The 11336-nt window shown below is 31.1% G+C and overlaps 1 protein-coding gene and 1 long non-coding RNA gene across 2 annotated transcripts; both read left to right on the forward strand.

Annotated features, from left to right (window-relative positions):
* Positions 1 to 1494: 1494 nt before the first annotated feature.
* LOC143075367 (uncharacterized) lies at positions 1495 to 7092 on the forward strand. Its single transcript, XR_012978295.1, has 4 exons — positions 1495 to 1739; positions 2589 to 2689; positions 5200 to 5412; positions 6964 to 7092. It is a non-coding gene; the product is annotated as an uncharacterized LOC143075367 (long non-coding RNA).
* An 815-nt stretch (positions 7093 to 7907) lies between these two features.
* Positions 7908 to 11133, forward strand: LOC143075368 (complement C1q tumor necrosis factor-related protein 3-like). Its single transcript, XM_076250760.1, has 4 exons — positions 7908 to 8194; positions 8679 to 8791; positions 10069 to 10284; positions 10876 to 11133. The coding sequence occupies exons 1-4, from the start codon at positions 7945 to 7947 to the stop codon at positions 10984 to 10986; spliced, it is 690 nt and encodes a 229-aa protein (XP_076106875.1). The 5' UTR covers positions 7908 to 7944; the 3' UTR covers positions 10987 to 11133.
* Positions 11134 to 11336: the final 203 nt, after the last annotated feature.

Here is an 11336-nt window from a genome sequence, read left to right on the forward strand (position 1 = left end):
ATGCTAGATTAGTGTTTTCTAGTGTAAAATACGATTTCCATTTTAAAAAGCCAATAAGTGTTTGCATTTCCTTTGTTTCAAGTAAGAAGTTATAAATGTCATGGTTATTTAGGGTTTGAAAAGGTTTTTTGTTTGTGATGTTCAGATTTTCTTTTATATTTATATTGATCTGAGTGTTTACATTTTTTTTTACATATATATGGTACATAAAATAATAGTAAATTATTGACCATATAGAATATAAAAGATAACAATGACTGAACATTAATTATGACAAATTAGATATAACATATACCAGTGGATAACGAAGGTGATATTTATCTATTATAACATTTTCCATGTTCCAAATTTAGAACAAAATAGATGACGAAGACATTGGATTTAATAAATATATAGGATTATTTTTTTGTTATATGAGATTATAGGTAAATATACGATACATGCTAAAATTCTAACAAAGTGATCAAGTGGCCATATGTGTAAAGTTTGCTCCACTTTAAGTTAATGATTGCAGTGCTACTCTCAGAAAACTGAGCTCATATTTATAAAATTGAAATCAAAGTTATCTCTTTACAGATGGACCAAAACAGGACAATATAAAGTAAACATCCGTCTAAATTTTGTGAAATGACTATATATATATATGTTTTGTATATATTTTTACCTTTATTTTGAATATATATATGTACTGTAATTAAGGCTTTTCTTTTATTTATATATACATGCTAACCTGTCATTGACTTTCTAAAGTTTCTATTTTATGCTAAGGTTTTTAACATCAAATGAGAAATTAACTCTACAATAAAAAGTAAAATCACAAAAATACTCCGAGGAAAATTCAAAACGGAAAGTCCCTGATCAAATGGCAAAATCAAAAGCGCAAACACATCAAACGAATGGATAACAAATTATCATATTCCTGATTTGGCATATGCACTTTCTTGTGTAGAAAATGGTGGATTGAAACTGGTTTTATAGCTAGCTAAACCTCTCTCTTTTATAACAGTCGCAATCAATTCCATTATATTGACGACGATGCGTTAAGAAAACAAACAGACATCATAGGTAAAAATGTCTATAATACAGCAGTCAACATTGTTCCATTATCTAATCACTAAAAATACAAAGAAGCACAAAACGACATGCAGACCAGGCACAATAGTGAAACATAAAGACAAGAATTGTGACTAAAAAGTAAAATGATCTTTGAACAGTCACCATAGGGCATACAACAATGGGAAACGAACAAGTTTTAAATTGCTAAAAAATAAAAGTTCTACAAACAAACCACACTACAATGAACACAGTGAAAATCTTTTAAAATTACTTAAGATTGTCTAGGAAGACAAATAAGCTTGTGAAGAGGATAAAGGCTAGTTTTGCAAATATTTAGCACATTACGATTGATATGGCAATGTAGCGTCGGCAAATCAGACCACCTTCACATTTTGACAATAAAACAACCTCACATGATTGTCTCACTTAAGATAAGACTATTTCGATTGGAGCCATACGTGAATGGTTATGTAAAATGAATACAAACATGCCTCCGATTTACTTTTTGATTATATTGCTTTTGCCAACAAGTCGAGTACTGTCGCAGGAAGATTCCAAACACACAGAAACACGTCTGCAGAGACTGGAGATACTACTCGACAGACAACAGTCTGTTATCAAGGAACTTCAAACTGATATTAGTAGACTGAATGTGGAAATTACCGAATGTAGATCATCGCCAGGTTTGAATTAAATTATAAAGTAGGAACTATAATTACTAAATGTCGAGTAGTGCGATATTTTAGAAATGTGTGATTACTTTATTATTTTACTTAAAATACTGCTGTTTGGAATGTGTTGAACTATGTTTTGGTAGTACCAAGAGTTCTTTTTTTAAGGTAGCTGTGGTGTCTTAATTCTCGACGACAGAATTTTGTCTTGGTTTTAAAAACTCATTAACATTTTCATAAAATTTATACTTCCGAAATGTCAAACACAAATAAGGGGTCATGGGTCTTGGGGTATTTTAATTTTTTAATCTCAAATCTTATGATAATGAGTAAAATATTTTTAAACATAAAAGTGTGTTTGCAACATGCCCTCTTTCATTATTCGTTACGAAGTGATGCACAGAAAAAGACACCCAAATCTTCTTTAGATAGAATTTGAAATTCCATAAATGTATACTCATATCAAGAATATTTTTTATACTAATACGGTAAATTGTAAAATATGATCTGGAATGAGATACCAATAATATTATAAGACGGTCCTCCTAACAGGAAAACAGAATCATTTAAACTCATCTGTCCTTTATAATAGTTTACATTTGGTTTTTATATTTATATATTTGGTCTTTTTTTACCTTTTCCTCTTGTTTATTATTGTTGTTTATACCGTTGGTTTTTTTTAAATTGTTTATTGCTTTTTTTATACATTAATATTACATGTTATCATTTCATACATTTTTCCTGTATAATTTTTCGATTTATACAGTTTAGTTGAAATACCCAATTGCATGCGAATAATATAAAAAAAAATTGTTTATGTGAAAGCTAAATTTTAGTTTGTTTTCATATGACATGTTCCAGCTCAAAAGAGACAGTATTCTCCAAATGCAGTTGCCTTTTCAACGCAACTAACATACCGCAAAACCGGACTAGGCAGACATGCAGCAGTTATATTCAACAAGGTAAATCAATATATTTGCACAGTTGAGACGTTTTCATAAGGTATACACCATGGATCTGAAAGATAATATAAAAAAAAAGTTTACATACATTAGCTTACTCTTTCAATTTATAAATAGCAAATTATCTTATGTCGAATATCATATCAGTAAAGGTTATCGTGCAGCGCATTAACATTCACTAGACACCAATTCATATAATTTTATCTTGTGTGTTCGAGTTGAAGGTTAGTACGGAAATACTTGATCTGCTCGAAGAAATCAATGCTCAAGTTTTTCACTGCCGTTAAGTTATTGTGATATAACGATCATTGAAAAAGTGTTAAATACCACTGCAAAAGCGCGTATATGTATAATTAATAATTATAAAAAAGGAGATGTGGACAGTTGCCAATGAAACAACTGTCCCAAAGTGACCAAAATGATACAGACATTAACAACTATAGGTCATCGTACAGCCTTCAGCAAAGCTCATACCCCATAGTCAGCTATAAAAGGGCCCGATATGACAATGTAAAACTATTCAAACAAGAAAACTAACGGCCTTATTCATATAAAAATAAAGAATGAAAAATGAACATATATACCAAATAAGAAGAACATATATACCAAATGAAAGGTTTACGACAAACAGCAAAGGAATGCTGTTTATTATTTGAGTTATGAAGATTACCTTGATTAAGTTTCTTGTATCAATGTCTTATGTTCAACAGGTATTGGTAATTTTAAATGTTGGTTTAAAGTCATATGAAACCTTAAATTAAAAAAAATATGCATATGTTTTTTAAATTAAAATGTATAGTTTTCATTATTAAACTTTTGAACATATACTTTTTTATGAAGAAAATTCTTTGATTTGTCCACATTTAGAAGAAGGTTACTTTTTTAATTGCTTGCTTCATTATGAAGATAATAATGTACTAAATAATTCCCCGACATATTGTCCGCATGCAAGTGACCTTAGCTTGACCCGCTCGTAAAAATTCGGTGATTGCAATACGCATGGATCTGTCACTGAAATAAACTATCATCTGATTGTACACATGCTCAATATCCACGCTTCTTTGTTGGTTGTTTTCTATAAGGTTGCAATCGATAAACTTCGGCTTCAAAACACGACAATTAATGAACTGCCATATTTTCAAATCATAACAGACAGAGAGAGAAAAAAATTGACGATTATACGATGTGTTTGCGTATAACATGATAAAATCGTGCACATCAGACTACGTTTATGATATATGCATGCATTGATTCAAGAATTGGATAAAAATTATTTCTCACCAGTCACTCGTTTCATATGACTTTAAGTGTTAACGGATTTGTGAGATACATTTTATGAAATAAAATAAAAAACTTTATATTGAAATACACATTCGCAGGTTTTGTTTTGCCGTACGCAGTGGTTCTTTTATTCATCTTAATAAATTATTAAAATTTTAATTTTTTTAATCAAATTCTTTAATTTGACAGCGCTGACCCAAACTATCTAATGACCTGGAATTTTAAAAAGATCAATACACAATTGCGTTAGATGTGTTAATTCAGATCAGTTGAGACAACGCAGCGAGAAAATCCCGCAACCGAAGGTGGTCTTCAGCTGGCCCCTAAATAAAATTGTGTACTAGTTTTGTGAACATGAACGTCAGACTAAACTTTAAAACATATAAATGAACCGAAATTTTAAAATATACAAGACTAACAAAGGCCAGAGATGCAGAATGCGGCAGAGTTAAACATGTTTTGTGAGATCTCAATCCCCCTATACCTCTAGCCAATGTAGGAGAACAAAATACAAATATCATTATGAAGATAATAATGTACTAAATAAGACTTAGTGAGCAAGGTCGAGACCATGTCGAGTACAGGTAAGTTCTGTCGAGGTTATGTCGAGTCTTGTCAAGTACGACCTGTGCTCGACCTTACTGGTTGAGCACAAAATGTGGTCTTTTCAGACTATGATCAGTTTGTAGATTTTTGGCGTTCTATTAATTGGACCATTTGAAAATTTGGTTTGTTCTCGTGGGTTAGGATTTTTGTCATTCTTGTTGAATTGCATTCGTTATAAGGATCAATTACAATAAATTAGTGTTGAAATGCATTTTTACAAGGTGTTACAACCTGCTCACGTAAGGCAGCATTTTTTGTTGATTTAATAGTCTTTTTCATTTATCATGGCGCTGAGTGATCACACACAGTCTATTTGTCACAAAAATGTTTAAAAAATTCGGGCGATGTGTAATTTGAAATCGTTGATTAACTCTGCTTTTTTACGATATCTTAATTGAATCCAAATGCAGGTAAAGAATCTGTGCCGCAAGTAAACTTTTTAAAATTCATATTTATACAAATACAATGTATCTAGAATATTTCTTGCACATCTTAGTCACTAAATGATACCAAACAAATCTAATGAAAAATAGAACTTTTTAAATTCTTTGATTTGTAACTGTCCTACTTATCCTTATATACAATTATTACTTTTAATATTCTTTTCGAACACATTTCTATAGGTTATACTGGATACCACTTCCTCGTACAATACTGGCGATGGTGTATTTGTTGTTCCAATGACTGGTATTTATGTATTTACGTGGACAGTGTCAGTAGGAGATACAGACTGGGAAACTACAGAATTGATTGTTAATGGCACTCCATATGCTTATTCTAAAGTAGACACCGGTAAAAAGGATTATGGCAGTGGCACACAAACTGTTGTCATTAAGGTAATCAGATCATTGAAAATCAAATATACTACATATAACTATATATATACACTATTTGTTTATTGCTTATATATGTTTATGTCTGTGTGTTTGCCTTGTCATTGCACCGGTTATTTTATTGTGGTTAACATATATTTGATTTAAAGTTTCTCTCTATCTAAAGAAGCACTTCGGTGTTGACATCAATATCAAGTATGTGGTCATTTTTATAAATTTTCTGTTTCAAAAATTTAAATTTTTTAAAAAACTAAGGATTTTCTTATCCCAGGAATACATAACCATAGCCCTTTTTGGCACAACTTTTTGGAATTTTGGATCCTCAATGCTCTCCAACTTTGTACTTGTTTGGCGTTATAACTATTTTTTATGAGCATTACTGATGAGTATTATGTAGACTTAACACGCGTCTGGCGTACTAAATTATAATCCTAGTACCTTCGATAACGTTCTGCAATAAAATATTAATCGTTTAAAAAAAAAAAAAAAAAATATATATATATAAATCGTCAAGCTAGAGCATTAACTTCTCTAATATGTAAATTGACGATATCGGTTATGTTGACTTCTTTATAGATCCTACATATAATGGTCATATTGTTACGGAAATATTCATTATTCACTTTTCTCTTTGTAATAGTATTCCTTATAATAAACTAACCACTGTTACATTTGCTAAAATAAGTCCATTAAAGGAACATTTAGTTTAAATTTGGTTCAAAAAAATATTTCAGACAATGCTTGATCTATTGATCATTTTCCCCATTGTCAGTTTTGCTATTGCTGTTTTAGTATTTGAGATATACTAGTTATCGTTGTGCTGAAGACCTATACGGGGCCTTCGGCTGTTTTCTGGTCTGAGGTGCGTTGTCGTCTCTTTGAGACATTCCCGATTGTGTGGACATGAAAAATGGTGAACATGTTTGATGCTGTCACATAGACATAACCCAACATTTCACAGATTATTGATCAAAGATTCCGCCATTTTACCTAGTGATATATAACATGTCTCCACTCTAGATAATATTTCTTTGGTGTCATTTGTATTTCCTTTATATATAGAATACAAAATATCTTCACGTTGAATCAATGCGCTTTCCAGAAACGTCCATACATTGTGTAATGTCATGCCTGAATATTAAGGATTGGTTCGGAGGCAAGAAATAACTACAAGTTTTCGCCTAACATAAAGTTAATTTAAACGATTATATATTATAATTATTTTAAATTTGAATACATGTAAAAACCCAAAAATGGCGAAAATTAAATGCAAATTTGATCAACGAATACTTTTCATAATTTTATTTTATACTTATTCCCTATTATAAATTGTTTTCTTTTATTTTTAGTTTAGAATTTATCATGCGCACACATATTAATACAATATATATATAAAAAAAAGTGCCTAGACAATCAACCTAACGATGTAAGAGAAGATCTGATTCGTAACTTCCATCAGGGGGACCGGAATCAGACTTTTTAATTTCCAACTTCTACATATAAATATATGTTTAAGTAATTCTCATATTAATCGCATGCTCTTTTTTATCATAGGTATACCAAGGTGACCATGTATTGATAAGAATGGGTACCATTGGAGACGGAGTCGTAGACGGCAACACATATGATACATTTTCCGGCTGGATTTTGTTTCCATATCATTAAATTGAAATTTGATACTTATGATATTGATTTCTTACGTCATTAGTATCACCCGCGCACGTTGCGTTTTGATGTCGAGCCAAAACTATGTTATGTATTTAATCTTACTTTTTCAATCCGTAGGAATCATGTCCCGCTTTTCATATAATAAAACGTCTAAAATCTCAAATGGGAAAGAGTAGCTTTTATAGATACTATGGATAATTGGGAGACATATGTATTAAAACAGTTGGTGCTAGTTTTAATCAAAAGGGAAAAGTCTTTGATTTTTAGTTCAAATATAGCATCAGACATTTTATCAACTTCATTTTGATTAATTAGCATTTGGGGAATGATTTGACGCATAATAGTTTTAGAATATGGTGAAAAAAGTATTGGTCGTTTTTTTAATTTTTTTTTATTTAGATTAACTGCATATTAGGCTTTTCATTTCTTAATGTATACATTTGAGCCTGTTACCCGTTACATTTGTACTTTATAATGGCGAATGCATTTTTAAACACAAAATGATGCATCGACTCTACAATAAAAGGTTACAAGAAAGCATATTGTAAGCTTTTAGAAGTCACCATTGGGCACACAACAATGTGAAACAAAAACTTCAATACAAAAAAATCTGAATTCTACAAATAAAAAACGTTCAAATGAAGAAAAAAAGCGAAAACCTGTACGTTTATTAATGACTTATTTAAGCTGACCTTATTATGTGATAAAAGGACAGCGGCAACCCGGTTTAACTATTTTCTTAAGATCAGATGAAACGTGTGTCTTTACAATATCACTTAACCTTATCGGTATTGATAATAACTTAAATTATCTAATTCAAGATAAGTCTATTTATGATTGAACCGTAAACGTGAATGGTATTGTGAAATGATGACAATAATGAAGTCGCTTTACTTCACAACCATATTATTTTTGCAAAACGTTCTAGTACTGTCTCTGGAAAATGGCCAACAAATGGATAAACGTGTGGAGAGACTGGAAAAGATCATTCTTCATCAAAACAGAGTAAATGCTGAACAACAAATACAACTCGACAAACAACAGTCAGTAATCAAAGAACTTCAGGCTGATATAAGTAGAATGAAAGTAGAAATCAGCCATTGTACATCCACAAAAGGTTTGTGTAAACATTATGAAACTGTTACTTTACTCCTGATATTTAAGACTGGTGGTACACACCGTTCGTGATCGATAATAAATTATAGAACGTAGATATAAATGCTACAATTTAAAGCTTTCGGGGAGTAGGTGATGAAGTCATGTGAATCTTAGCTGTTTATGTTGAATTTTTTATTATATAAAATTTTGAATTTCCAAAACTCTTATTTTGAACAAAGTTGTAAAACTTGAACAGTGAACAATGTATTGTATAACAAGATGGACATGGTTCGTGTAATATTGACAGCTTCCAAATCCGGTAAACATATGCAAACATTATTTTCTTCTGAAGAAATAGCTTGTTAATGGAATTCAATATCGTGTTTAACTGTTTAACCAATTATTTGTATTTTTGTTGGTGTTTAAATACTATTCTAATCTCTTTTTTTTATTGCATTTTGTCAATTTTGTTTGTTTGAGCAATTTATTTAAATTTTTCACAGAACATGTGTCACCTCAGAAGAGACAGTATTCCCCAACTGAAGTTGCATTTTCAACTCAACTAACAAAGCATTTAACTGGACTAGGCCATCACGCAGCTGTGATATTTGACAAAGTAAGTCAATATTAACCAGGTCCATATTTTTTATCCTTATTAGTTCAAAACTATTAACGTAAATGTGTGAACCAATTGAAATTGTTTTAATTACATCCATAGAATAAAAACTGTTGATTTTCTCTTGTGTAAAGAAGCAAGAAACCCCTTGTTAAAGGTCAGTGCATTTTCATGCATCAAATCAGATACGATATTTTATCTAACTTTAGTGAAAATAATAAGATGTTTTTTGGTGTTTTTTTTTCGATCTTACATCGTGAAGGTAACGGAAGGTTTGGCATGCCTCAAATTCAGGTTCAATCCACCATTTTTTTCCTTAAAATGTCCTCTACCAAGTCGTCAGGAAAATAGCCATTGTTATAAAATAGTTCGTTTCTGTGTGATACATTTTAATGTTGTGTTTCTGTTATGTCGTAGTTCTCCTCTTATATTTGCATGATTTGATGTGTTTCACTTACTTTCAGTTTGTAACCCGGACTTGTTTTTTTTCTCAATCGATTTATGGATTTCCAACAGTGGTATACTACTGTGGCCTTTATTTATCCATAAATATCTTTCCTACTAACGGATCATAGCATATAATGTGTGTCATACGTCTTTCACTATCATTGGATCGAAACCGCGTCTTGTCAACCATCAGTTATCTATATGAATTAATGTATTACGAACATAGACATCATCACAAACGGTCGATTGAAATGGTTTATGAGACCAAAGAGCAAGGGCTGTATAGCCAGTCAAGGTCATTAAAACTTCCATTTGTTGATCCAAAAACATCCCGAAGCCACTAATTGTATTCAACACAGGAAACACATCCCACACTGGAAGTAGGATTGAGCTGGCATCTTAACAAAAATGTGCACTACGTGATTATTCAGTAGATAAATGTACACTCGAAGTACACTTCATAAAAGACATACAATCATACCTAATGATTATGGGACCTTATAATTAGTTTGTATAATTATAAAGAAAATCTATATAAATAAAAGTCTTCTTTAAATTATATCATTTCATGGAAAAGTACTGATTTATATATAACTCATATTCATTGCTGCTTTTAAATATAGTCTTTCATAATTTGTTTTTAACTAAGCGATGAAATGATTAACCAGACTGATTCGAAGACCCCTCCCCTCCCACAAATAAAACTCAAAAACAATTTAAAAAAACATTGAGAAATTAATTTTATATTATATCCATTACTGATCCGAACATATACATATAATTATCTCAACGTTACGTGTTTTACATATAATCTTACGAACGTTTTACAGGTTATACTGGATACCACTTCCTCGTATAATGTTGGTGATGGTGTATTTACTGTTCCCATGACTGGTATTTATGTGTTTACTTGGACAGCATCAGTAGGGAATGGAAACTGGGAAACTACAGAATTGATTGTTAATGGCACTCCTTATGCCTACACCTTAGTGGACGCAGGGGCCAGTGGTGACTACGGTAGTGGTACACAAACTGTTGTTCTTAAGGTATAAATAGAAACGTTTAATCACTGCTTGTTATAAAATATTATTATCTTTATTGACATTTAACAACTTTTATTGCATTACATTGTTCGCGGGATCATAAGAGAAGTCCTATGGTGTCATATATGATACGGAAAACCGTAGTTAAGGCACTGGTATGTTTATGGGAATAATACAACATGATTTAATTATCTTCTTTAATGCAAACATAAATAATTTCTTAGTTCCTGACCTGCAGGAAAACATTTATCAAAAAGTCGCAAAAGCAAATGCTTATCTCCATTTTGTCCTCAGAAACACCATATCAAAATTAAACAGCAATGCAATCTCACCTCACCTCACCTATCCTCTTCATGCCGGTCGGCATTTAAGGCCCTTAGTAGGTTTCTCGTATGGCTAATCACCAGACAGAGTAAAAAATTGATGATTACGGAAACAGCAATGCAATACTATTAAACAATGATTTTGTTTTAGTTTTACATCTGATTATGTCTATAAATGCTTTCTTTTATTTGAAAAAAGGAGAAAAAAACAGTCTTTAAAAAGATTGAAAAGTTATTGAACTATCAATTTACTAAATTTTTCCAAATACAGGTGAACCAAAGTGACCATGTATTGGTTAGAACGGGAAACACTGGAGATGGAAAACTGGATGGCAACAAATATGATACGTTTTCGGGCTGGATCTTGTTTCCTTTGGAATAAATCTAGTTGACACTGAAAAATTGATCACTGCATCCATTCGATAGTTTTTTTTTTGCTATAGAAGAGGAATGTTTCTAAATATTAAGCTCGTTAAAAACTGTTATAAATAACAGAATTAAAAAATTATAGATATGAATATTCAGAAAAGAGCCGTGTTAATTGTTATAATTAGTTTTATTCAAAGAAAATTCTTACTTCAATGGTCACTGATGAAATTCTTTTTAATATATTTTCCATATGATATGCTTCAGGACTAACGGTAAAGGCTCCCAAATATGTTAAACATGTGTGAGAGTCCCAAATAGCTTCCAAACAACGATCAAAACTAATAACGAACAACTTTTCAACAA

This window comes from Mytilus galloprovincialis, chromosome 5, assembly GCF_965363235.1.
Source record: "Mytilus galloprovincialis chromosome 5, xbMytGall1.hap1.1, whole genome shotgun sequence".
Lineage (NCBI taxonomy): Eukaryota > Metazoa > Mollusca > Bivalvia > Mytilida > Mytilidae > Mytilus > Mytilus galloprovincialis.